At 42.9% G+C, this 16,516-nt stretch overlaps 1 protein-coding gene across 1 annotated transcript in view; it reads left to right on the top strand.

Moving 5' to 3' along the window:
• Window positions 1-707: 707 nt before the first annotated feature.
• The window catches only part of LOC125467627 (rho GTPase-activating protein 22-like), a 305,993-nt gene continuing 290,184 nt past the window's right edge, over window positions 708-16,516 (top strand). The window contains exon 1 of the mRNA XM_059640302.1: window positions 708-800. Coding sequence (XP_059496285.1) covers window positions 767-800 — 34 coding nt within the window. The 5' untranslated portion in view covers window positions 708-766. The remainder of the gene's footprint in view (window positions 801-16,516) is intronic.

Raw genomic sequence — 16,516 nt, 5'->3', positions numbered from 1 at the left:
CTATTAGCTCTTCCAGGAAACTAGTCACAATAATGTGCACTAGGAATAGCAATGCTCTGAAATCGTCTTGTTTAAGCAGAAGGTTTGTCCACGGTGTTCCACTATTATTAACCCTTTTAAACCCATTCATGCAGAAGAAGATTTGGAAATGCATGCCTTCTTCTTACAGGGACAATGTTGATTATTTCACACAATGTGCTGGCTTATCACCTCGATGTCCATCTTGACGTGTGTGTGTGTGTGTGTGTGTGTGTGTGTGTGTGTGTGTGTGTGTGTGTGTGTGTGTGTGTGTGTGTGTGTGTGTGTGTGTGTCTGCTCCTCTCAAGTGTGCACACAGCCCATTGAATCAATTCATGTCGCAGTCACTGCATACATTAGCTGGACAACAAGCAACTGCTGCTTGTGTCATATTAAAGGCATATTAATAATATTGGTCCTGGACCAATTAGGAAAGAGATTCACCAGCCTCCCTGGTGTGCGCTGCCGTGATTTATCAACAGTAATCTCTCAAGTACTTAATGGTTAGTTTGGAACAGAATTAATTCAGGGCCGAATAAATAATGCATAGGGGTTTATTTAGCCTGATGTGAGACATCATTCCGGGACTGTCAGTGGGAGTGGATGGCACAACAGTTTTCACTGGTGCAGCTGACCAGAGGGAGTGTGTTGGTGAATGGGTGATGGTACCAGGAGGTGAAACAGAGTGCGAGAGGAGAGAATGACGATATGCTGAGTCTTTTAAACAAGGAGACAGAGGAATAAGAGCATGCTGAGTCCTAAGATAAGGCAGGTTAGAAGAGGTAAGTGCAATATCATCTTGCTTGTTTTCTCCTTTGCCTTGGCTAGGTGAGAGGATACCTCAGGCACTGCTGTAACAATTAAACTGGTGGTTGTGCAGTTCACTAACACTGGATGAGAAATCACCTTTGTTTCATCATTTTGTTCCTTGTAAAGCATGAGATTGCTATTCCATTGATGTGGCCATTGATTTGCAGACCAGCTTTTTTGCAAAAGGTGAAGCAAGGATTAAGTCCGAGTTAAGATACCGATACTGGGATGGCACATATTAGAATGAATTATTTGGATGCAGGAAGAGAATGAACAGAAGGGTAACTTGCAATAAACTAGGCTTGGAAGCTTAAAAGGGAATGAGGCGGGAAAACAGTTAGCCCCTCTCTGTAATATTAAATTCACCCCAGTATACTTTACCCCCTGAAAGTCAGTGAGCTGGGTTGCTGGTGAGTAGTTTGTTCCAATATTAAAGTGTGTCTTGGAACTGGCTAATTTATCTGACAATTAGGTCTTGCTGCATCATCAAGCTTGGCTTTTATTTATTTTATGTACAAGTTTCAAGGGAACATTAATCTCGTCCTGCTGAAGATCCCCACTGAGCAAGAGAAAAAGCTTTTCTTGCAAGATGCAACGATCAGACTGAATGAAACATTCCCTGCCAGAGAGATTTTTTTTTAACCCTCAGTTGTTATACAAACTGAAGACTCACTGGGCAGGAGATGTATAATGTAACAGAGCAGTCGCTCATCCCGAAGGGCTGTTCCATTAGAGCAATTGGTTTCAGCAGCAGCAATGCCCGTGTCATAACCAGACAGGAGTTCTGCTCTGTCTGGAGACTTCCTTTGCAAATCGTCAGCCCAAGGATATGCAGAAAGTAAAAGCCCTCATCTATTGATTTCTTCAGCAATAAAGCATTGATCGTCTGTCACAGGAATAGAAATGAAGCAGGTTTCTAGTGTCTTCGGAAAGGAGGTTATAAATAATCCATGGTGAAAGAGGCTTTGCAGTGCTACTGTCCATCTTACAGTGGGAGATCTTAGCTTGTGACAGACTTTTTAATAGCCCTCTCTCCCTGCTTTACTCACAGACCATAAAGTTGAGAAGTCATGTGATATAAGGGCTCTTCACTTTGTTGAGATTGGGTGTGAGACGCTGCAAAAATATTGTCTGATTGATATGCATTAATGTTATTGTAAAGCCTGGGGGTCAGACTGTTTCTCAATTCATAGCTCCAATTCCTCCTACATGCACTTCAACCCTTGGCCTGTGCAAGCTGACATGTATCAGAGATAGTAGGAACTGCAGATGCTGGAGAATCCAAGATAACAAGGTATAGAGCTGGATGAACACAGCAGGCCAAGCAGCATCATAGGAGCAGGAAGGCTGGCGTTTCTGTCCCAGACCCTTCATCTAGGCCTGAAACGAAAGCCTTCCTGCTCCTATGATGCTGCTTAGCCTGCTGTGTTCATTCAGCTCTGCACCTTGTTATCTCAAGCTGATGTAATTCAGTTTCAGTGTTGCTCATTCTCTTTCTGCTAAGCAGAATCATAGAGGTATACAGTAAGGAAACAGGCCCTTCAGTGAAAAGGTTTCCTACTTGTCATATCCCTTAAGAATGTAAATTTCGATGAGATGTCTTTCTTCTAAATCCCAGGTATTAAAGGCCTAATTTACTCAATCTGTCCTCATTGGACAATCTCGTCTGCAGCTTGTTGGACAATCAAGTTCTTTCATAAGTAGCAAGATCAAAACTGTATGCAGCATTTCAGCATGGCTTAACTATCTTAAGAACATTGGAAAACAATTAAAATATTTCTTTAGCTTGTACTCTGTTCCCTTTATGCCAGCAACAAATATTCCTTTTGCCTTTCTAATTGAGTGCATACCCTGTTTTTTAACATCCGCGATTTCCCTACAGGGATACCCAAATCCATTAGAATGCCAACATTTCTGAGTTACTTATCATTCAAAAATTTTGTAAAAGTTTTCTACGAAAGCAGATAGCTTACGTTTCACTGAATTTTTCCAACTGCCATGATATTGTAATCTCACGTAACCCCCCTACTGTCTCCTTCTGCTGCCTTTTGCATGCTCTTCACCTTTCTTTCCCAATGACTTGCCCATCTAACTTCATCGTGGCACAGATATAACTTCAGCTTCTCGGGCCAGCATTAAAGGAATTGAGAGAGGTCTTTGGAGACATGTCTGATGTAACGGTAAATTAACATGGTGAGCTGATGCATAGATTCTTTAAGATAGAGAGACATCCCAGAAATATACTCCACTGCACCATCTAGAGACCAGAGGCCAAAACTGCATCTGAATGTTTACATAGACAACCCGAGTAAAATGTATTGGCACCAAAGGGTGATCAAATTGTGTTAACCAGAAGTTTGAACACTCAAGAGGATTTTATTGATATGTGTAGATGTGTGGCATGCACAAGATGCATTCAGAGTGGAATTTAAAAGAAAGGTATGACAGCAGAGCAGGGAATATAGACTTCATTGTGGTCAATAGGTTCACAGAAAGTGGTGGCAGAAGAGCCATTTAATATATTTGAAGAGGTTGAGGATTTGACTATCAAGGGAGAGAAAGGATGAAGGCAAGAGTGGAATCACTGCTTATGATAGAAGAGAGACATCATACATTGTTTTAACAGAATGCCTTGAGGCTGAATTTGCCCAGACCCTGGGTGGTGTGGGCAATGCTGATTCAGTCAGGAAAAAGTAAGTCCAATTTTGCACGGATGATTTGAACAGAGATGAGAATCTCACTCATGAGAGGTGAGAGGCCTATTTTCAAGTACTAAAATCTAATTATTACCAATCCTTGTCACAGTTAGATGTAGTTTACTCATCTCCCATGGGAACTCGAAGGTGAACATTTCCACCCGAGCAGGTATCTCACGATTCCAGCTCACTATTTACCACCACCTTGGCTAGCAATCCCCAGCAACGTGGGGCATTCTCGTGGGTAATAGCTGATACATCCTTATCCACAGAGGTGGCATGAGACACACCACATCATAGTGGCACCTCTCTGACTCACTTAGAATACAGTTATCCAATTGGATACTGCACTTTCAGCACACTGACATTCTGCGTTATCATTCTGCTGCCAGGCCAGTTTGCAAACAGGAACAAGGAACCATTTGGAACACCTGCTTGGGTCCTCTCATCATTTCTGCCTAATCTTTTTGCACATTATCACATTGTTCAGGCCCTATAGGCTCACCGTATTTCTGCTTTGTCTTGCGTCTTAGCACGGGCACAATGCCAGGCAGCTTGTCATGTTTGCCAGCCGTGATCAGTGAAGGAAGTGGGCTTGTTGCTTCATGGCACCATGCTGCATCAATGCCAAACATGCACCATGTGCCAATGTGAACGTGCTTCAAATGAACTGATAACGACTCAAAGGCTAAGGGGTGTAGCCCTCAGTTACGTCCAGGCAGACTGTCATCATCCAGATGGTTTGGCACAAGTAATCAGGGGCTTTGTCCAATGTTAGCCAAGGGGCTTGATCTTGGACAGTTGGGTGCTTAGTACAGTCAGGGGCAGTGGCTCTCTAATATTACAGGCTGCGGACTGTGCCATGGCCAGTCCTACACGTCTAGTGCAATCAGACAAGGGTCAGTCAGGAATTGCACAGAGTTCAGTCAGCAGCCAGCACTGTCCTTCCTTGCCAATCAGGGAGGTGGGCCACCGGCAGTCCTGAACGATGACGAGATGCGATGTCACACATTTGGTCTAAGGGAAATAGTAGCACTCCCTTGGACAGGGGATGGGTAACATGTGTAACTTTAGTCACATGGAAGCAGTCAACTGGGCAGGTAATGATGCATTTCCAATTGTGCGCTTTTATGTGGAATGGATTGTCAGTATGCCACCACTGTGCTGTCCTTTCTCATTTCTCTGCCACAATGTGTACTCTTCCCTTGGATGGTAGAGGTTGACTTGGTGCACAGCCGGGCACTTTATACAGTTACACATTGTAAGCCATTAACAGCCCCCATTAGCTGCTGTTCATTATCCACTCCTTTGTCTGTCCAACTGTTCTTCTTTCTCTTTGTTTACTCCCTAAACCCTCTTCCCATTCTACTTCCTGCATATAAACCAGCATTTTGCTGGCTACCATCATTTCTGAAGAAGGATCGCTGGACCTAAAACGTTAGCTCTGATTTCTGTCCACAGATACTGCCTGACCTGCTGAGCTTTTCCGGCAATTTCTGTTTTCGTTTCTGATTTCCAGTGTCCACAGTTCTTTTCATGATGTACGGCGTTGGTTGCTGAATTCCTGGCTGGCACAGGCAGTGGCAAGTACTTCTGCTACTGCTGAGAGCAAGATGGAATGTGATTGATGGCATAGAACTGGGTGCATACACAGAGGTAAGCAGTTCACATGAGATAACTCATGCAAACTCACAGATGGAAAGCCTTCATGTAACACCCTGAAATTGACTACTCATTGAGTTTTGGCAAATTCAGCCTCTTGTCTTTACAGGTAAAAAAAACACTCTCCATGAAAGGCCTGTCAGACACAGCTTTATATTTTAACTAACTGAAAAGTTTGGAGATTAAACAACAGCTGAAGCACTGTAAAATGGCTTACCTTTCCCTTTCAAATCAATGGTTATGAAGGAAAGTGTTAGTAATGCAAGTATGTTTCAATTTTGAAAAGTTACTGCAGTAAGAGTAAGTATATGGGGAAGATGTGCTGAGTAAGTGAGCAGGCAGTGCGGAGCCCATTCAGTGTTAGTAGGGCAGAGGGATTGGGTGTGTGAGAGTGAGTGAGGGAAGCTGTTGCATACCGTTTTGAGATGGATAGAGTACGCGTCTTGGTAGGAGTTGGGTGGCAGAGAAAAGATGGTGGCATTTATTCTCACAGAGCAGAGGAGGCCATTGACCTACTTCAGCATCACTGTGTGTTCTTCCAGCATGTGGAGGCTGTGCTGACCCAGGTGGCAATCTCAGGCAAAGGTGCTGGCATCATCTCATCTGCTGGCATCGTCTCGTCTGCCAGTTCAAAGGGAGAAAATGCTCCTCCTCTGCACCATCCCGTCATCCACCAGGACCTCCAGATTCCTGGCAGCAAAATGGGAGGCCAGTTTTTGTCTGTCTACCATGCACGGGGCAATTGACATAAACCATGGAGGGAATCTCTCTGGACTGTTGGCCCTTGACCTGATACACAACTGTGTTTGTTTATCATAGATTACAGGTCACAGGAAATGGATTGGGACTAATTAGGCAGTGCTTTCAATGAGCTGTCACCAATTAGAGCGGCCAAATGATGTATACTGATTCTAATATGATAGTACTAGCCTTGTAGTGTGATAGTACTAATTGTAGCACCAATTAGATGGGCCATATGATCCATGCAATCTGTTGCACAATTCAATATGATTCTAATCCTGTTCTATTTAAGTTTCTAATCTTTGAGTTCTGGTCCCTAACAGCATTACATTATCCTTCCCTCATTTTAAAAACAGATTTGCTGCCCCAGTGACTCCTCTCAAAATGATTCCTTTCTTTTTAATCAGTCTGCAGCCTCCCTCCTTCCAAATAAACCAACCAACCCTGGATTCTTGGCTTCTGTGCAGCAGGCCGGGACTCCCAAAAGATGGGTCCACACTTGCACTGTACAGATACTCCTCAACATTTTCACACATGAATGCTCTCAGCTTACCAATACACTTTGTTTCCCTTCCAAGAATATGTTGATTGACTCTAGGCCCCAGTAAACTTTCCAAAAGTGGGATTCCAGATTGCTCAGTGAACACTGCACACAGCTAACCCCACTCCTCCTCCTGCTCACACACAGCTAACCCCACTCCTCCTCCTGCTCACACACAGGGTTGTTGCCAAGTGCTTGCTCTCATTCACATGTAACTAAAGCAAGAAAGGCATGAGGTGAGGAGAATCTCCTTCACGCAGTGCTACGTCCTGGAGTATGGTGCCGAGTGCAGTGAAAACATAGTTCTTAGTCTCTTTCCAAAAGGAAATTCGAAACTTGTTTTACATAAAAGAAGGAAACAACATGGAGGTGAGATTAGAGGATAGCTGTTTCAAAGAGTTTGCCTCAGCACCAGGGGCCAAATGAGGTCCTCTGGTGTTATACAAATCTACAAATAGCAATTGCAGATTTTGAGTGAAAACCCAACTATATGAAGCCCTGTAAACCTTAAATGTCAGTCTTTTCTTGTCTTGATGGTATCATTGAGTTGGCACGAATCTTTCCTATGTCAATAACTTGTGTGTTCAAGTTCCAATTGAAAAGTTTGAACATAAACCCTAGGCTGGCATTTTAGGTCAGTACTGTGAATGCTACACTGTTAGAGATGCTGTCTTTGAGATGAGACATTTAGCTGAGGTACCATCAATCCTCTTGGATATACATAAACAATCCCTTGGTACTCTTCAGACGTTAATTATGAAGGAAACATCTAACTAATACCTCCAGAGGGTTGTTTTTTTGCTGGTTGAATGAGAGGAGGGATCTCATAGAAAATTCTAAAAGGACTAGACATGATAGAGACACAGGAAGGTTGTTTTCATTGAGCAGGAGGTGAGAACCAAGGCATCTAGTCTTACGATTTGTGGTAGGACATTCGGGATAAAGATAATGAGAAATATCATCTCCCAGAAACAGTTGAACCAGGGGAATTCTCTGCCACAGGAAACAATTGAGGCCAAAACACTGAATGTTGTCCAGAAGGAGTTAAATATAGTTCTTAGGGCTAAAGAGATCAAAGGGAATGTGGTGAAAGCAGGGCAGGACCAGGAGATTGATCTGGATGATCTGTTACGATCATATTGAATGGTGGTTGAAAGACTTAATGGCATACTTTAGCTCTTACTTTCTGTGTTTATATCTGAGTGGAATGTGGTAGGCCCTGTTGCAGGAAGGACATTATTAAAATAGAGAAGGCTAAGTGGAGATTTACCAGGATGTTGCCATGTATGGAAGGTTTGAGGCATAAAGAAAGGCTGGATGGACTGGAACTTTTCTCACTGCAGCGTAGGGGGTTGAGAGGTGACCTTATAGAGATTTATCAAATCATGAGGGGCATAGAAAAAGTGAATGGCAGGTGTCTTTTCCCCAGGGTAGGGGTTTTCAAGACTAAGGAGCATTTTTTTCTATTTAGTTAAGAGGATAAAGATTTAAAAAAAGAAATGAAGGGAAACTTTTTTTTTACACAGATTGTGGTTCACATATAGAGCAAATTTTCTGAGGAAGTGGTGGATGTGGGTACAGTTAAAATGTTTAGAAGACATTTAGATAAGTACACGAAAAGGAAAGCCTTTGAGAGATATGGACCAAGTGCAGGCAGATAGGACTAGTTTGGTTTGGATTGTGGTCAGCATGAACCAGTAGGATTGAAGGGTCTGTTTCCATACTGTATGACTGTATGACTCTATAAATCATGGTTGAAGGGCTGGATAGCCTACTCTAGCACCTACTTTTTAAGTCTCTGTGTTCATGGAACGTGCATGTCTCTGGTAAGGCTAGCATTTGTTGCTCATCCTTAATTAGTCTTGAAATCAATAGCCCGCTGGGCCATCTCATAAAGTAATTAAGAGTCAGTCATATTGCTTTGGTTTGGAGTCACATGGAGACCAGACCAGGAAAGGAAGGCAAATTTCCTTTGTTAAAGGACATGATGTACTGGATAGATTTTTCCAACAATTGATGATAGTCTTGATGATGAAATTAATAAGAGCTCCTTTCAATTCCAGATTAATTGAGTTTAGAACATTAGCCTGGGTCTCAACATTACTAGTCTAGGGACATGACTCTGTAACATATCTGTCTGGATTGCTGTCAGTGGAAAATAGTTTGGACCCTCAAATCAAATTTTCTTTTTTCAAAACACGTCCCAGTGGGGGAGGTAAGAATAAGTATCCAATTTTATTTTGGGTTTAAAACCTAACAGAAAGGCACTTTGAAATTAGGAAAGAAAGCATAAATTCTGATTCAAGTTTATTCTGGGTGTAAAAGCTATGAAATCTCACCAAACAGACAATTTTAATCTGATATCAAATTCTTTCTGTGTATGACCCTTTATTAGTGTGAGACAATTACTGACACATGACTAAGGAACCTCTGCAAATATTGGTTTGCTCCAGGTTAGATCTGGAATCACTGAGACACTATTCCCACTCAAACATTGCCTCAATTTCAGATGGCTGTTGAAATAATTGCAAACATTGACGTACTTCAATGGATCCCTTTCAAAAGCTGACTCACTCCTTGACAGCTCCTTATGAGGATGGAGACAGTTCAGAAGACTCTCTCGCATAATTTGCAAAACGCATCAAAGGAAAGTTTACCATGTATGCTAGAATCTTAGAATCCCTCCTGTGTGGAAGCATGTCATTTGGCCCATTGACCAATCTTCCAATGAGCATCCTACCCAGAGCCATCCGCCCATTCCAACTCTGTCACCCTGCATTTCGCATGGCTAACCCACCTAGCCTGCACATTCCTCGACACTATGGGAAATTTAGCATGGCCCATCCTCCTAACCTGCACATCTATGTGTAGAGAAATTTTAAATGTGTCCTTTCTGAGCTTAGTTTGCAATTACAAACAAGTCCCAATCACCTACCCAAAGCAAACAGAGTTACAATGATAATAAACCCTTTTATTAATGTACAACTATAGCAAACAACAAACCTGGTTAAATGTGAATCTGCAGCTCTCGCTCATCTGGTAGCTTGTTAGCTTCTGTGTTTAGGACGTTGAAGGTGAAGCTCCTCTCCTGAAACTTGAGTGCCTGATCTCAGCTGACGCTCCAATGCAGTACAAAGTGGGAGCTGCATTGTCAGCGATACTATCTTTTGGATGGAGTGTTAAACCCTGAGATGTAGCTGCCCTCTCATGTGGACATTAAAAAAAAACAAACCCCTTGGCATTACTTTAAAGAAGAGCAGTGGAGATCTTTCTGATGCCCAAGATCTTTCTGAGGCCAGGCCAATATTTATCAGTCAAGCAGAATCACTTTGTAAAGCGATGGCTTGGCCATAGTTGTGTTGCTGCTGTGGAACTGTATAATGTGGCTGCCATGTTTTTGTCTTAAAATAAAGCTAAAGTGGCCAAAGTCTTACCAGGCCATAGGGCTGCTCTCCCATTAAAGAGAGACAGCTGGTGGCAGTGGGTCAACCTGAGGGTCACCGCGCCCCAAACAAGGGGAGAGGTTGAGAAGGAGAGTCCTTCATGGTAACCTCAGCTGTTGCAGGAATTGTGACCACGCTGTTGGCATCATGCTGCCAAACAGCCAACCAAACTGTAGTAACAATTTAACAGTGTTTCTTCAGCTACACAGTGTATAGGACATCCTGTGGTGCTATAAAAATACAAACCTTCCTTCCTCTTAAGTCCAAAGAAACAAAGAGAGGTCTGCTAGCAACAAGGGGTAGAGTCAGGCCCAGGCCCTCCTGGATGTTGGATCCCATCAGCTGATACATCTCAGCCTCTAATCTCATGGTGTAGGTCATAGACTCCCTTACAACTTTAAAGTATTTGAAGAAACCATTACTTTTGAACCTGTTCTTTAGTGCATGATGATCGATTGCCATCACTAAGAACTCTTTAATTATGAAGTGGTTAAAAGTGCTGCCTGATAATGCTAAAGTGAAGCAGCTTCTGTAGTAATTCAATCTTCATTAAAAATGCCATTGAACAAGAAAATATTATGCCTTTCTTTGACTGATTGACCCTAAATCAGCCCTTCAGACTTGTATTAAGGATTTACTTTTCTTCATTCATTTTTTTAATCTAACTTCTGCCCCACACTTCCTGAAAGATGAATATAAACTGAGTTTATTTTTTATAAGTTCCTTTTTTTTAGAGAAATAGGAAACAAAATTTGAAGCAACTAATTCTTTGCTCGATGGTAACGCACCATTACATTATGAATATAGGGGTTCCAAACACCTTCTGTCACAATAAATCTTCATAGGAAACAAACCAATGTATGCTTGGTAGCGCAGAGCTTAAACATTGATAAAAGAGACATGAAGTTTAATTTTTTTCATCTTGCACTCATCAGGACTTAAATACAAGAAAACCAAATTCAGAAAGAAAACAATTTTTATAACAAGAGAAGAGAGACTACTGGTAGGGCCAGAGTTGCAATGGAGATGCTCCCTCTTCCAACCCTGACAGTCTGGAAACAGGCCCTGTGGCCCAAAAAGCCCACACTGACCCTTGGAGCATCCCACATTAACCCATCCCCCTATAACTCACTACACTATACATCCCTAGACACTATGGGGCAATTTAGCATGGCCCATCCATTTAGCCCTCACATCTTTGGACTGTGGGAAGAAACCCACACAGACATAGAAAGACAATGCAAACTCCACACAGATAACCACCTGAAGGTGGAATTGAACCCAGGTCCCTGGTGTCATGAGGCAGAAATGCTAACCACTGAGCCACTGTATTGTCCTGTGCTGTATAAATTGTTATTCCCTTTCTGAGTTTGGTTTTCTTGCATCTCAGCCTTGAAGGGTGCAGGAAAAGACTTTGACTTCAGTTGTATGAGTTATAACACAGTGTGGAGCTGGAGGAACACAGCGGGCTAGGCAGCACCAGAGGAGCAGTGAAGCTGACCTTTCGGTTTGGGACCCCTCTGATGCTGCCTGGCCTGCTGTGTTCCTCTAGCTCCACACTGCATTATCTCTGACTCCAGCATCAGCAGTTCTTACTATCTTTGACTTCATATGTCCCCTTTTAGGAATAATACAGGTGTGAATGCATTATCAGGTGATGCATCACACAATGAGGTATCAAAGTTTGGAAGATTTATAAATGTTAGGGGAAACTGGAGACTGCATCAAAAGCTGAACACCCAACTGTTTAATTAAACTTAACAAATCTTGTAAGTCAACCATTAGATTATGACTTACTCCCTTTTGTTCTCCAGAGCTCTCTCCTCTATTTTGGTTTGGTGCCAACAACATCATACTCACTGAGTTATAAAGGAAATTCTTTTCACATTGCACAGGCCAGAAATTAAATGAAAATCATCCCTTTCTCAAGTTTTTCGCTCTGAATACTCCCATTCCAACTTCCCCTGAAGATGTTAATTCCATCTCTTGTGAACAAAGAGTTCCTTAATCATGTGCAAGCCTTTCGTGAACAAATACACCACAGAGGATGTCATGATTATGTCTATTTTTGGCCTTACACAAGTATTCTCAGTTCCGCAGGCCTAACCATTCCAGAGCTAGAGTCCTGTCCGATATTCCTTTCTGCACCTTTGTGTACTTCCACCACAAACTAGGAATAGATCCGTCCTTCTCTGTTGTCAGTTGCACAGAACCTTCCCAGTTAAGTGGATACAGTGCATGTCGATTTGGCAATGGCCCTGAAAATGACAATGGATTCTGAAACAGACATCTCCTGGGCCCTTGTGGCTTTCTCTGGGGAGACCCTAAGGCCAGTGGGGACACCTTGTGTGTCTATCAGGAAAGAAACTGAGCAAATCTTTTCAAAATATTAAGAGTTTTTTTTTCAAAAGAACAAAAATTGTTTAAGAAATTCATCAGGTCTGGCAGTGTCTGTGGAGGGAAAGCAGGTGTAACATTTGAAGTCTAGTGACCTTTTTTACAGAGCAGATTATGAAAGTTCTGGAGAAGGGTCACTGGACTCTAGACATTAACTCTGTTACTGTCTCCCTTTGCCACATCTGTTGAGTTTATTTGGGATATCCAGTCAGCATATTAGAAAGGGATCTGGTGTTCTCTGCAGGCTGCTCAGCGGATAATAATGTTCTCACAAGGTAAAGTCACCATCGTCTCATCAGGCTACAGACCCACATCAGAGAGAGAGAGAGACAACTAGATGTGTTTAACCTCAGTCAAGGGGACAGGTGAGAAGGAGAGTCCTTTATGGTGACCTCAGTTGGTGTGGGAATTGAACCCAAACTATTGGTGCTACGCTGCATCACAAACCAGCCATCTGAGCTAATCGACCTCCTTTTCATGTGGGCAGGGTCTGAGGAGCAGTGAACTGATCAGTGTGTGACTGGTTTGCGCGCATCTTAATTTGATTTGATTTATTGTAGTCACATGCACCTGAGTATAGAGAAAAGTTTTGTTTTGCAAGCGGCACGGGCAGATCATAGCAAACAATGACAAACAGATCACAGAGTGCTTAAAAAGAGTGAGGCATGCAAGGTTAAAAAGCCACTGAGTCTCAGCAATGCCTTCTCTAAGCTTTGCTCACACCAAAATCAATCACGTTTAAGAACAGAGGCATGAGCAAGTTGGACCGAAGGGTCTGTTTCCAAGCTGTACAACTCTATGATTCTATGAGCAGAAAGTCACACCTGGCATATAAGCCATTATATCCATCTGTTAATTACAGTGTCCTTGCTGGGAGGAGCAATAGTTTGAACAATGGGTGTTCAGTACTGATGTGGATTCTGGAATAGCTCATTCTCCATAGCGTTTTACAAGATAAATGTTTTGCTTTGTCAGGACATTTCATACATTAATTAGTGCCACAAAATTTAGCGGGTTTAACAGTGCTGTCCCTATCCATATCAAACCAGAGAGATGTTTGTTTTAGAACAGCCTGTTCAGAGATGTTATTACACACTTCTGGAGCAGGATGAACTCAAACTCAGGCCTCCAGACTCAAAGGCAGGGACACTGCCGCAGGGACACAAGAACCCACCTGAGTGATTTTTACCATATTGGGTAATGTTTCAGACATCACATTATTCATGGAATTTCTCCAAACCTCAACTGGTTTCAGACATGGCTTAGAAGTGGAACCTTTTGAAGTGTACCTGATTTCAACAGAGCTAAACTTGTCTCTAAAAGACTAAAGAAAGCTCCTTTAATGTAAACCATTCCATAAATGCTCATTAGATTATAAGCTTTCAATGAATAGCCTACTGAATTATTTAACTTAACCTTAAAATGAACTGATGATTTCTAAACTCCAGAATAAGCATATTAGCCTGCATCTCAGACAAATACACAGCATCTCAAATTACAGGTGAATGATATTGGGGAAACACAAATCCAGAGTTTCATACAAGGATAAACCTCTGCCCTACTCAAAGATAAATGCTTATTTGGCAGTAGACTGATCAAAACTCAGTACAAGATGTTCGCTAACAAGAATGCACTTACATATGAAGAAAAACAAGTCAAAGAAAGAATCATCAAAGGACCTGGAGAGCTGACGTTTCGGCCCAGACCCAAGGCCCGAAATGTCAGCCTTCCTGCTCCTCTGGTGCTGCTTGTCCTGCTGTGTTCATCCACCTCTAATTCTTGTTATCTCAGATTCTCCAGCATCTGCAGCTCCTACTGTCTCCAAGAAAGATTGCTTACTTTCTTTTTCAAGCACAGATCGCCCATTTAGAGGATCTTGTAATGCAATGGTGCTGTCCCTTTTCTGAGCTAGAAGCTGTGTACTCACTCCAGCATTTGTTGTATTTGTGTGTGGCTAGACAGGGTAATCATCAGCCTGTAAACCTTTCCTCATGGCAGGCAGTAAAGAATCTTCTGATCACGCATCCTGCACAAGGTGCTAGTATTGCAGTACATCACCCACCAGCTGCAAGTTTGCAAATAAAAACCAAAAGAACAGTGGGTGCTGGAAATCAGAAACAAAAACAATAATTGCTGGAAAGACTAAGCGGATCTGGCAGCACACTGAGTTCTCAGGAAGGGTCGCTGAATCCTAAACGTTAACTCTGATTTTTCTCCACAGATGCTGCCAGACCTGCTGCGCCTTTCCAACAATTGCTGTTTTTGTAGCTATAAGTTTGTTCCAAGACTAACACCGTCCTGACTTGGGATTATGGTCACTGTTTCTTCATTGTTGCTGGGCCAAAACCCTGGAACTCCCTCTGTAGTAGCGCTACGGGTGTCCCTGTCCCTCCAAGAGCATTTGAAGTAGGCAGATCAAGGGAAGTTAGAGACGGTGATCAATTTGTGCTGCTGGCTGTTGTGTGATGACCTTTAGAGCTCTGGCTTTACATTCATTCTTGACCCTGGTCCCTATAAATCCACGATTTACAGTGGGTTATCTGACTGGGTTATCAATCCCACCCTGGCTAATCAAGACCACTTACATGTGGCCATTTTCTGCTCTGAGCAGAGAGTATGTCTGTAAATGTAAGTTAATAATGGGCATGATTGCCATACTTTTCAGAGCAAGAAGAAAATATTCACACAAAACCACGACATCATTGCCTCGGTCTGTTGTTGCAGACAAGGTGTTCGGTGGTTAGCCACCAGCTCACTGACACACCCTGGCATGACCATGTGTACAGTGTGTAACGTTGTACACATACTCGCCGAGCCGGTGCGTTTGGTTACAGATGTTTCAACACCCTGCTCGGTAACATCGTAAGTGTGTCTCCGGTGAAGTGTTGGTGTTCTGTCCCACTTGTTATTTATATGCCTCGGTTTGCTGGGGTGGTTGGCATCACTTCCGGTTCTGTTTCTCAGTGGTCTGTACATCGGGTATATGTGTTTTGTGATGGAGTTCCGGTTGGAACGTCAGGCCTCCAGGAGTTCCCTGGCATGTCTCTATTTGGCTCGTACTATTATGGATGTGTTGTCCCAGTCAAATTCGTGTCCTTCTTTGTCCGTGTGTATTGAGACCAGTGAGATGGTCGTGTCTCTTGGTGATTGGTTGATGTTTGTGTGTGCTTTGGACAGCTTTCTTCCAGTTTGGCCTCTGTAATGTTTCTCACTGTCCCTGCGTGGCATTTTGTATGTTACATTAGTTTTATTGGTTGTGAGTACAGTGTGTGTGCATGTGTTTATGTGTGTTCATATGCTTCTGTGTTCATGTCCTCACCCGTGTGTGTCTTTGCACATGTCTGTGTATGTGTGCATATGTGCATGTGCTTCGATGTGAATGTGCTTGTCTGCCTGTCTGTCTTGTTAAGACCTTCTCTGGTTTCCCAGTATTGATGACTGCAGTTAGAATTCTGTCTTCACATCTTCCTACCACTCAGTTTCAAGCTCAGGACCATGTTCCAACTCACAACTGGTTACAGTTTAACATAACAGTTAATATAAAATACCTTCATAAGATATAAAGAAACGTCTCTCATTACAGAATGACAAATATGCAAAATACTAAAGAGTCTTCCAAGAATTATGATTTTTAAAAAAAAAACTCAATCATGGGATGTGGGTGTTGCTGACTGGGCCCAGCATTTCTTGCCCATCCCTAGTTGCCTTTGAGAAGGTGGTGGTGAGCTGCCTTCTTGAACCACTGCAGTCCTCCTGCTGTGGGTTGGCCCACAACGCCATTAGGGAGGGAATTCTGGGATTTTGATCCAGTGACAGTGAAGCAACAGTGATATACATCCAAGTCAGGATGGTGAGTGGCTTGAATGGAGAACTTGCGGGTAGTGGTGTTCCCATATATCAGCTGCCCTTGTCCTTCTAGATGGAAGTGGTCACGAGTTTGGAAGGTGCTGTCTGAAGATCTTTGGTGAATTTCTGTAGTGCATCTTATAGATAGTACACACTGCTGCTACTGAGCTTCAGGGTGGCGGTGGGGTGGGGAGGGGGGGCAGTGGTTGCTTGTGGAAGTGGGCTGCTTTGTCCGAGATAGTGTCAAGCCTCTTGAGTGTTTTTGGAGCTGCACCCATCCAGGCAAGTGGAGAGTATTCCATCACACTCCTGACTTGTGCTTTGTATATGGTGGTCTGGCTTTAGGGAGTCAGGAGGTGAGT

This window comes from Stegostoma tigrinum, chromosome 37 (genome assembly GCF_030684315.1).
Source record: "Stegostoma tigrinum isolate sSteTig4 chromosome 37, sSteTig4.hap1, whole genome shotgun sequence".
Taxonomy (NCBI): domain Eukaryota; kingdom Metazoa; phylum Chordata; class Chondrichthyes; order Orectolobiformes; family Stegostomatidae; genus Stegostoma; species Stegostoma tigrinum.
Note: the sequence above shows the minus strand (reverse complement) of the source record. Positions and strands in the feature narration are given on the sequence as shown.